General features: G+C 40.5%; 2 protein-coding genes across 2 annotated transcripts; one reads left to right on the top strand and one right to left on the bottom strand.

Moving 5' to 3' along the window:
* Window positions 1-95: 95 nt before the first annotated feature.
* dcun1d3 (defective in cullin neddylation 1 domain containing 3) lies at window positions 96-6,942 on the bottom strand. The gene is made up of 5 exons (XM_026316491.1): window positions 6,609-6,942; window positions 5,539-5,622; window positions 4,635-4,685; window positions 3,925-4,465; window positions 96-2,114 (listed from the first exon to the last, which is right to left on the bottom strand). Exons 4-5 carry the CDS (start codon window positions 4,359-4,361, stop codon window positions 1,571-1,573), a joined length of 981 nt encoding a protein of 326 aa, XP_026172276.1. The 5' UTR covers window positions 4,362-4,465; window positions 4,635-4,685; window positions 5,539-5,622; window positions 6,609-6,942; the 3' UTR covers window positions 96-1,570.
* A 133-nt stretch (window positions 6,943-7,075) lies between these two features.
* On the top strand, window positions 7,076-9,774 carry lyrm1 (LYR motif containing 1). The gene is made up of 5 exons (XM_026316492.1): window positions 7,076-7,407; window positions 8,531-8,721; window positions 8,798-8,858; window positions 9,065-9,096; window positions 9,199-9,774. Exons 2-5 carry the CDS (start codon window positions 8,563-8,565, stop codon window positions 9,310-9,312), a joined length of 366 nt encoding a protein of 121 aa, XP_026172277.1. The 5' UTR covers window positions 7,076-7,407; window positions 8,531-8,562; the 3' UTR covers window positions 9,313-9,774.
* The last annotated feature ends 1,178 nt before the right edge of the window (window positions 9,775-10,952 follow it).

Below are 10,952 nucleotides of genomic sequence, written 5' to 3'. Positions count from 1 at the left end.
GGGCGCTGCAAAACCTGCACCTCTGGAGCTTGGGACTCCATTTAGCATGAGCAAAGCGTGAGGTACGAAGAAATCACACACTTTCCTAGTCACCATTAAAAGTTCAACACTGTTTTTATTATTATAAATCAATACATTTTATATAAAAAAGGACAAAGGGGATCTGAAATAAAACCATTATAGATGTAAACCAAACAGATCAGGTTATGGCCACCCTCTTATCACACTAAGCCCATATTACAGACTCTTGATTAGCCAGCATGTATAGTTAACACTCCAGAAACTTCCAAAACACCCTAGTATATACTTAAGATCAATCTACAGTTTGGAAAAGGGTTAAAATGGAAATTGACATCAATCTCTCTGCAAAGCAAGTTGCAAGTACAATGACTTAACATGCCATTAGTCTTTGTGCAATCCATCACCAGCAGCAATCAACATTAATTGTGAAATGCACACACTATTTTTTGTATAGCAGTTCAAGGGTGTGAAGACCCTTATTACACTCTTGAAAGTAAACAATGTAAGCTTTGTAACGCCCAGTTTAACAGTACTCTGATGTATGATTAGGCATCTTCTGTTCAGAAATGACCAGGACTAATTTTTGCCAATTCGTTGTCCTTACAGACTTCTTACGTTATCAACGAGGCATCTGAGAAAAGCCAGCATCATTGTGTTGTAGACACTTAACTGCTTCTTGAAAGTAGGTGGACATTAAAATTTTAGATGCTAGAGGTTAAAAGGGGGCACAGTCAGCTGCTTAAACAAGCCAAGCTGCTCACTGCACTAGTAGCACTCAAAAACACTCAACACAGAAGAAAGGGTGGGTCTGTTACACTGGAAAACAACTTGGATATTAAAAGAATATTAAAACTTTGATGAATTAAAGTTACAAATCTCATTTGTACTATCTGCAGTGATAAAATGCGCTTGTGACAAAGTTGTAATCCATTATTGTTTGCCGTGTAATTGCAGGCTGACAGCTGTGAAGGCAATAAAAGTGCAATCCAGTCAACCTCACTGCACTGCAAGATATACAAAGCAAACAATCCAACAAGAGTAGCTCACTGGAGATGTTTTCACTTATCCCGACCCTTGTATTAAATCTCAATTTTGGTAGTAAAAATGTATTTTTAGACAAGTAGCCCAAATTTCCCTTTTTACTTTACTGTTACTAAGTCTTTTCGTGTATAAAACATAGCAGTAGTTAACTGTGGGAAAGGGTTATGGCTTTCTGTTGCCTGTTTTTAAAAACCAAGTCTTTACTTACTTCGCTGAGTTATGGTAGGTAGGTTAAAATGAACCACATCCATGTCAGATCACTAAAAACACACGTGGGGGGAGAAAAAAGCAAAGTAATAACTTAAACAGAAGTGCTTAAAACCTAGCAGTTTTTGGAGCCCTTTCAAAAACAAAAAGATGTTGCAAAAGCAGGAATCCCACCCCAACTGAAAAGGAGAGAGAAATGAACAGCTGTAATGGTAATACTAATATTCATTCAATGATTCACAGATGTACAGTTCACTTATATGTTGTATTCTTCCCTCACAATATATTTCCTGTTTCCAAGTCAGTGGCCCCCCCACGTCTGTGAGCCTCGACTTCCCTCTGTTTCAAGTCTACCTGTGGTGGGAGAACACTCTGTCTCAGTACACCTGCCCTCTTCCTCCTTTGCCACCAGTGCCTGTTCCTCCTCCTTTTTCCTACGCTCCAACTCCCACTCCACAAAGGTGTCAAAAAGGCTGGGCCAGGCCTCGTCCTCGCTGTAGTTGCTCAGGTCAGGACCAATTGCCTGGGTAAAGTTGAGGAACATGTTCCACGTGTCCCTTGAGATGCCTCGAATACCTGAAGGGTTCTCTGATAGGAAGTCCAGCCAGCGCTCTAGGATCGTGGGTGTGTCTTGAGTGAAAACCAGGCGCCACAAGGCGATGGCGATTTCACGCTGCAGAGAGCGTTGGCCCTCCTCAGCGTCCAGGCCAAACTGGAAAGTGAAGCGGTACAGGTCCTTGAAGTTCTCCTCGCCCTGAGCATCCAACAGCATGCAGGGGAAACGTGAGCAGATCCCTTCAAGGCTGTCAGCCTGGATGGCCTTGCAGCCCTCAACAAACTCTTTCCTGTTGACACAAAAAAAGAGGACCAGATGTCAGAATGATAATGGACTATTTCACCATTTCAACAGTTAAATTTAACAAGAGCAACAATAAATCATGACATGATCTAATTCAAACAAAAGGCTATGTGTCTCTAACAGCACTGAGATCACTGAGAAAGGAGGCACAGCAAAGAAATTAGGAATACCTTGAAAAAAACCTGCTCTTTCTGTGAATGAGAATTCCACAAACAGTATTTTCACTTCAGTGTTGTGGGCTTCAAACCAGGCAGATATACTTGTTATTTGAGCCCCACAACAATATAGGCTTTCAAAGTCAAATGTAACATAAAGAGCATCAGTAAGCATCAGGTGACAATGAAACATGCTTGTAACCAGAGTGTGGTATTGTCCAAAGCCTCTGGATAGAAAAGTGCTGAGTTAAAAATCAGAGAGGGGGATCAGTGACAAGTGACCCAGCCACCAGGCAGCACCATTCATTTGTAACTGTAGAGTAGTATTCATTTCCTCTGTGCACCCTACCTGACAGAAACGGTATGTGTGTGCGTATGTGTGCGTGTCTCTAGTTGATCAGTATTTGAAACAGAATGGCTGGACAGTGACAATTTGAAGGTCGAGTAGCACAGGGAGGGTCAGTTGCTGTTATTAACATTGCTAGATGTTTAGTATCAAGCTGTTTACTAGGGTTGCACAATGTTGTGGTTAGCATGATAAGACAGTATTTTAAAAACAAGTTAACATCAGGAGCCATTCTAAAATTATCAGAAAAAGTTAAGCAAAACTGTGTGGTCTTTGTTGCAGCTACATCAAACTTTCTTCTCAATGGGACAATTTAAAGAAATCTTAAAAACTTTTCTAGGTTTGTCTAAATTTTATTTACAGCTTATTGGCAGCACCACCACTGGTCAGAAAGGGGATGATATTCTCACTAATGTGTAACCCGACAGGAATCTGCACATAATGCTGGTCATGTGGAGATGTGTCAGCTGTCTGTCATAACATGTAGGGGGCTGTCCTAACACCACTCAGAACTTATAGTAAGTCAATCTGCTTTAGTAAAGATGATTTTAAACAGACAATAACTTTACACAGCATATAGTGTACACAGTGTACATAGTGCAAGTCAATAATGTTGTGTCAGGAAATCTGGACCTCACCTCTTTTGAACAAAATATTCAATTCTAATCACAGTTCCCAGCTAACACGTGAGAAGCTCAATGGATCTGCAAAATTTCACTCAATAAAACAAAGTGATTTTTTTTTTTTTTTTTAACTACAAATGGCTTTGCTCACTATGTGTCACTGCAATGCTGGGTGTTAGGAATAGGTTTTAATATTTTATGAAGTGCAAGGAGAGCATGTAGTAAATGGGTTACATATGGGTTGGTTACAATGAACACAGTACAATACAGCTGTAACAATAACAATGTCCTTACAGACCTTATTTCTGGAAAATTCCTCAAGATTTAAAAGGGGAAACTGATTTTTTTTTTTCCAATTTTACCTCAACTGAAAAGGCCATGAGTGAACATAAAGACAAGATGCTTGGCTAGAGAGTTGGTACTCAGGTAATATGGTATGTGTCCTAACTACTAAACACCAGGACACAATGAGTAATTGCAAAAACAAACACCAGCATGTTGGAAAATTAAATCAGTGTAGGCACTACTCAAAGCATATTTTTTTAGTCATCTGAAATAAGGAAATACATGTGTCAAAACTTTCTCTTCACGCCTATGGCTGATTGCTATGCAGTAATTATGCCAGTTTATCCTGACAAACAGCACGCTCTAGTCCCCGTGACGTCACCTTACCTTGTAAACTTGCACATGGTGGCTGCTTGAAACTTCCAGGCAAGAACAAGCACACGAAACTCTGCCGGGTCCACGCAGAGGTCATTACAAAACCTCTCCATGCCTTCCTCCAAGATGGCATCTTCCTGCTCATCCTTGTAGCAGCCGAACAGCTCCTCGATGCGCAGCAATGACAGCCCGTCTCCATCCAGTAACTCATCCTTGCGCGTTTCCCCGATCACTGCAGGGATGACGGGTGTCTCCACTGTAACCTCCAACGCTTTGGTGCCATTCGACAGCTCACTGGTGCCTTTGCTACAAGGAGCACTATGCTCTTCTTTGTGGCCCCCAGCACCACTGCCACCTTTCTTGTGGGACTTGGAGCTGCTCTCCTTGTCGCCACTCTTACTGCCGAGTGAGGACGTCGGATTCTTACACTTAGTGACACACTGGCCCATGTCTTCCTCCCTCGTCTGTCTTTCCTCCTCGCCTTCAGTCCCCGTCCGAACCACCTAGACGCCTCTGCTCTGGCCTGGCAAGACGCCTCAACATACCCTCAGGCCTGAGGGTAAAAACAATTACAAATATTCATTGTCAGAAAGTGTGTAGCTTATACCTGAAACAATCTTACTCACAATCAAAAGGTCAAGATCCACATTTCTGTCGATCTTAGCAGAAATGAATGAAACTATTAGCATTTCTTTTAACAGAAGGTCAAGAAGCAAAGCTACCTGTGCCAAATCTGCCACAATCCAAGTCTTGTACTGCCAGACTTAAAAAACCTAAAAGTCAAGAACAAAGAAATAACAGTCTATATGTGTAAATGCAATGCGTACGTGGTGCAAATGACCACAGACACTTCTAAAATAACACTGTATTGGCGAAAGCTACTGAGGTAGAATCGGTTTGGTTACACACAGGCACTATTAGTAACATGCCCTCTTTAGGGTTTCTTCTTCTCCATAAATGGCTTGTGTACATGTGTTTATGTTTACATGGCATCAAGAATGAAAATGTTCTACCATACATTTCCTACCTGACAAAGGAAGTTTGACTGGATTGTGCAGTAGTCAATACAAAAAGAAAAAACAAAAAAAAAAAAAACACTGCTCCCCTTCAAAATCCAGACAGTAATAGCAGCAGTGACAAAAATGATCAACTTACTATGCCTGTTTGTGCTGCTTTTTAGGTATTTTTAAAGCACACATGCAAGCTTGGAATAGATGTAGAAAATAATGTTATGCTGAGTGGAAACATCACTGTTGGAAATTTTATCCATATCCACACATTATGGTTGAGATTGGCAAGTAAGATAATATAAGGAAGAATGAGAGCTTAATGTGGATAACACACAACCGGCAGGTAATGACAGACACTGTTATGGAGGATACAAACTGATTACTGACCAAACTGCATGCAAAGTGATTTTTTTTAAAGTAACAAGATAACGAATTAGGCTATGAGGATATGTAAAATGTTTTTTTTTTCCAACATTCCCAATTACTCAAAATGAGCTGATTTCATGTGTCTATGTTAATGCAGTTTATCATTCTGCTGCCAATCCACGCTTATAAAACGTACAAGTTGTTGAAGCATTTGATGACTGATAGAGTAGCAGGTTAGGAGGTTACTTACAGACAGTCCCTCAGACGGCATTGGCCACAGATCAAAGTGTCCTCCTATGCTGCTCCATCACTGTGACCTTGACATCCGCAAAAGCTGAAAAGACACATTATCTTGCCATCATAAGCAGAAAGTGATAGCTCATCGTTCCCCAGCCTGCACAACACATTTTTCTCAACAGCCTGCCTTATTTCATGAATATTCAGTCACTGCAAAACAAACTGCAAAGGATGGTTCATAGCATTTGCACTGAAAACACACTGAGCTGTGTTGAGCAGGGCTCACAGACCTCTGATGTTATATGTAGAGCGAGGAACCTCTCGCAGGGCACAGATACTCTCCCACAGTCCTAAACCACAAATTAGGAGCTCAACTTCTCAAACCCTTTTTTTGTGAAGCCACAGCTATTCTCTCCCAATAATGTAGAAAATGTTCAGCATGGGAGCGAATCGTCTGCCTGACTGATCACTGCACTGGGCATGTAGAGGCAAATCTCTCACAGGTCCACTCTTTCCAACTTCGCCTAACATTTAATGTAACTTACTTCTGAAGGCCTTTTCATTAATTAACCCACCGATTATAATTATTGTCCAATATTGCAAAAAACCAGGTGAGCACACACTGTCAGCATACAGCCATTATTTTAGAGAGTCCAAACACAGACAAGAAATAAAGTTGAGCTAAAAAAATGAATGTGGGAATATGTACAACAGTGTTGTCAATGCACAGCCTCGGTTAGGTTAAAGTCAGATGAACTAACCTTAACTAATACTAGTTACCAGTCACGTTATTTTACCTAGTTAACGTTATGCTCTTTGGCGAAGATCAGCTGAGCCAAACGGGACGGACGAGCACAACACGGCAAAATGTCACGTTTACGTTGTTTTGACACTCATTCACACCTCACGTTTTAAATTATAATATGAATAATTCACAACAAATTGTCGCCATCGGGCCATTTACATCAAAACTGCCTGGCCCTGGCAACGTCGCCACAGCTAGCTAGCATCAGTTAACTCAAAGTTAGCTCTCGGCTAAGCTAAGTCTTCCGATGAAGACACAGACAAACACCACAAACTTACCTCTGCTGTGCATATCACTGCTGGGACGCCAGTACACATTAAGTTGTTATAAGTCGCGTAAACCAGCAGAAGCGAACTGAGGCAAACTCGTCGCGTTAACTCAGGCTGCTAACTAGCTAACTAGCTAACTAGCTGGCAGCTGACTAAAACTTCCACATCAATATCGGACTCTAGTCTGCTTTTAGAAAAAATAAGTAAAAATCCAACAGCCGGAATGTGCTTTTTCAGAGCATTATAGATGGTGTACGCGGTTTGTCGTGAGTTAAAGAGAGTCTCGGACTAAACCAGCCTATTTCTTTGTGCTTCCCCCTTTTAGTCATTGAGTGTAGCTACATTATGGGCATTTTCCTGCATCACTTCCTCCCTATAAGAAACCAGCAGCTGATCTTCGTCCCAGAGAAGGCAACGACAAAAGCTCGGTTCCTAATTTTAACTAATATAGACCAGATAATGTAGATATGTTGTTAGAAAAATTAATATTGTGAAAGTAACCAAAGCCAATTGGTAACTACTGTGAAATGACTTAAACTCGGTCTATAAATAGTAAAGTGTAGAAATAAGGAAAATAATTTAAAGAGTCAAGACATCTCCAACTTTATGTACAATGAAAAGTAGAAGCACGTTGTGTGTTTTATTTGTTTGTTATTTTTTCTGTGGTTGTTTTGTTGTGATTTGGGTTTTTTGCAACCTCCCCCGTTTAAAAGCTAGTGCTGTCTGAAACGTCATCATCAGGCGACACGTGTGTTTTTGTTGTCCTAGCGAACGGCTGGAGAACTAGCTTCGTCTTCAGAAATAGTCGGTAGGGAGTGTTCTGTTGTGTTAAATTGTAAAACTAAACTTACCGAGAACAATGATGCAAGTAGCTGTGAGCGACACTGGTCCAGCTGCGAGTTTAACTCAATTTCTTAGCAGTAGATCCTCAGTTTGAGCTGCCAGGACAAGGCTCAGTGATAGCTAGCTGCATCTGTACGGGTGATGCCAAATACAGCTTTTTCTCTTAATGCAGATACGATAAATGTGTTATTCTTATCTCAACAATTATCTGAGAACAGCATTCATATCTTACAGTCAGTCATATAACAGTCAAATAAGTTAAGGTTATGTTTGGAAATACACCTATGTGTAGGTTTAGTGACATCTAGTGTTAGATAATGGGAACACCATAAAGCTGCATAATAAACCATCCATTATCTTTACCTGCTTATTCCTAACCAGGGTCACAGGGATCTGCTGGAGCCTATCCCAGCTCTCTTTGGGTGAAAGGCAGGGGTACACCCTGGACAGGTCACCAGTCCATCACAGGGCCACATAGAGACAAACAACCTCACACACTCACACTCACTCCTATGGGCAATTTAGAGTCACCAATCAACCTGACATACATGTTTTTGGACTGTGGGAGGAAACCAGAGTACCTGGAGAAAACCCACACAAGCCCAGGGAGAACATGCAAACTCCACACAGAAAGGTCCCTGATGGATTTCAAACCAGGAACCTTCTTGCTGTGAGGCAACAGTGACAACCACTAATCGAAGCCCCAAAATTTCTAGATTCATTGTATAATTTGCACTACTACAGTGCAACTTTGACTAGAGCAGGCTTCTTGTGTCCCCTTCTTGTAATAAGCCAGGAACTCTGTGTTATAACCTGGCTGTTGTTTGGGCACATGAAGTTTCAGTTAATCAGACTGTCACAGTAATGAAGACACAAAAACCTGGAGCTTTTTCCTTTGGGTAAAAAATAATGCATCTTCATTGAATGAAATCTGGAGGTGACACCGTACAACTCAGAAGGTGGAACATTTGATCAGTGGGGCCTAAAGAGAACATTTTTGTTTGTGAATTTTAGATTAGTCCAACCCAGAAGGCTTGTTAAAAAAGTAATACTTTTTATAAAGAGTTTGTAATTTACCTTTTGTGCAGGTATCTGCCATTTCCTCAGAGTTTCATCCCAGATGACGGCCTCCACTCGCAGGACGGTGCTGTCACTGTACATGAGGGTGTTTCGTATTGCCCGTACCTGGCAGGCACAGAGTGGAGTGACAAGTGACACAGAGGTTGAGAAAAAGTACATTCTTCAGGAGGCCCGGACACTGTTCAGACAAAACCAGCAGGTGTGAACAGCAATACTCTGCTCACCATCGTTTCACAGTTTCATGACTAATTCTTTCTTCTCTATGTTTCTTTCAGCTCACAGAACAAGAATCAATAAAGAGGTGTATAGAAGAATGTGAAGCAAGGATAGAAATAGGTAAGGATGGAGAGATATTTTTGCTTACATACCTCTGCTCTGAGTTTTGTGCTGCACAAAAAATAAGAATTTCAGGATGTTTTCTGGGTTTTTGTCTTGTCTTGTTGTCAGGAATGTAGTATCTGCTTTGAAAGAATGATATGTTTTTAAAGATTTATATGATATTGACAGTTCCTGCCAACATTATCTGTTTTTTTTCCCCACAGGTCTGCATTACAGGAACCCATATCCAAGGGCTGTAAGTTGCCATTTATCAAGCAACCTTTTCTTTCAGTATTGCAGGTTATTGTGTTGTTGAGACATATTATTCATTTCATTTGTTCTCTGAATGTTCCTGTAGACCTACTTACCACCACTGGGACTGGCAACTCAGAAGGGCAGGAAGCTGCGAGTACAGCAGCGCCTAAGGAAGCAGGCCAAGCCAATTTACTTACAGTCACATGATGAGACCTGATGCTCCATATCCCTGATCGTCACCAAGGGTTCAAGTTACCAAGGACAGCAAACTAGAGTGCAGTCACAAGCTGATCTCATGGGCTGTGTTGTAAACATTAGTACAGGAACACACATCTTTTAGGAAAAGCATTTTTGTCCCCACTGATAACAGCATAAAAATAAGTTCCTACTTAGCTGAGGAGTGTCTTTGTCCATAAATCTCACCAGTTATTCCAAATTCAGATTATAGAATATCAGGTTTGTGTTGATTTTTCTTTTGTGCAATTCAGTTTGACCAGTGTGCTGAGAGTTCAGCTGCATATCTTTCAGTTCTGTTTAGAAATCGGAGATGAAAGCAGCTTTTTACTCATGTACCTGTTGATTCATTCAGATACTGAAAAACTGATACTGTTCTACAGATGTGGTCGATGATTCATATTTATTTTAAGTCACATTAAAACATAGTGAAAACTGAGCTCAGTATTTGCTGCTGCAGACCAATCACACATGGCACTAAAATGTAAAAACTTTAAAATGTCTGTATGTCTCATTTAATGTCTATTGTTAAACTGCATTTTCTTAATTTTTTTCTTCTTTTCTTTCTTTATTTCATTTTGGGCCTGATCTTTGTGATAGCAAGTAATGGCACTTGTGTTTTAAACATAAATGTACTCTTAATATATACAGTACATGTGTGCACTGAATGCACTTTGAATTTTGGGGCAAATGTTCTCTCTGGCTCTTAAAGATGTTAATTTCAATTAATATTGAAAGAGAAGTGATTAAAGTTGCATAGGCAGCAAAAAAGAAAAATCACTATTATTTCTAATTTAGAGTTAGCTAAAACATACATGTTCTTAGATTTAATTTGTTCCCTAAATTGGTAATTATTAAAAGACCACCAATAATTAAAAGCTATAGCAGTGTCAAACAGCCAGGTAACTCAGAGTTTGCAGTGATAGGCCACCTCTTCAAAAAATGTGTACATGTCAGTGAGTGTATTTCAACAGCTCCTGTCAGCTGTGAGGGTATACAGTATATTTTATGTTCTATTCCACTTTCCAGAAATGACTGGAAAATCAAAAATGTAGCACAGCAAACATTTCTCATAATCTCAGTGTGGCACGCATTTAAAGTTCAGCATTGTTCTCTGGTGTTACGGTGCTATATATCGCTGAGCTGCAACGCCCCAGAGCTCGTTATCACATCATTACAATTTGGCTGAGTCACCTCAACAAACACAGTCTCCTCTATTTTAGGACTTTTTGAGGTCACTGTTTTTTTGTCCTTCAGAACCACATTGGTCTGCATGCAGCCACATGATGGAGCCCAGTGAATGCAGGGTGAAGGGAAATGTGCATGTTTTACTGGCTGACGTCAGTCCAGTGGCTGACACACCAGACTCCAGCCTCTGGCGTCAAGGGCTGTGGTGTCTTCAGAAAGGAACAGTCCTTTTTGAATTAAATGTCCTTGGTATGGAACATGGAAATAACATGTCCTATATAAGTAATAGTCTGTGTTCCCACTGAAGAGCACAGAAAAGTCTTAATATAAAAAATATGAAGGAGAAAAAAATACTGACACTGGCTTTAAGAAGGACAGAGCATTTGTGGCTTCCTGCTTGATTATAAAATAAACACACACCGATCAGCTTCTTCA

This window comes from Mastacembelus armatus, chromosome 19, assembly GCF_900324485.2.
Source record: "Mastacembelus armatus chromosome 19, fMasArm1.2, whole genome shotgun sequence".
In the NCBI taxonomy this organism is placed as follows: domain Eukaryota; kingdom Metazoa; phylum Chordata; class Actinopteri; order Synbranchiformes; family Mastacembelidae; genus Mastacembelus; species Mastacembelus armatus.
This window is presented reverse-complemented; position numbering and strand designations above follow the sequence as displayed.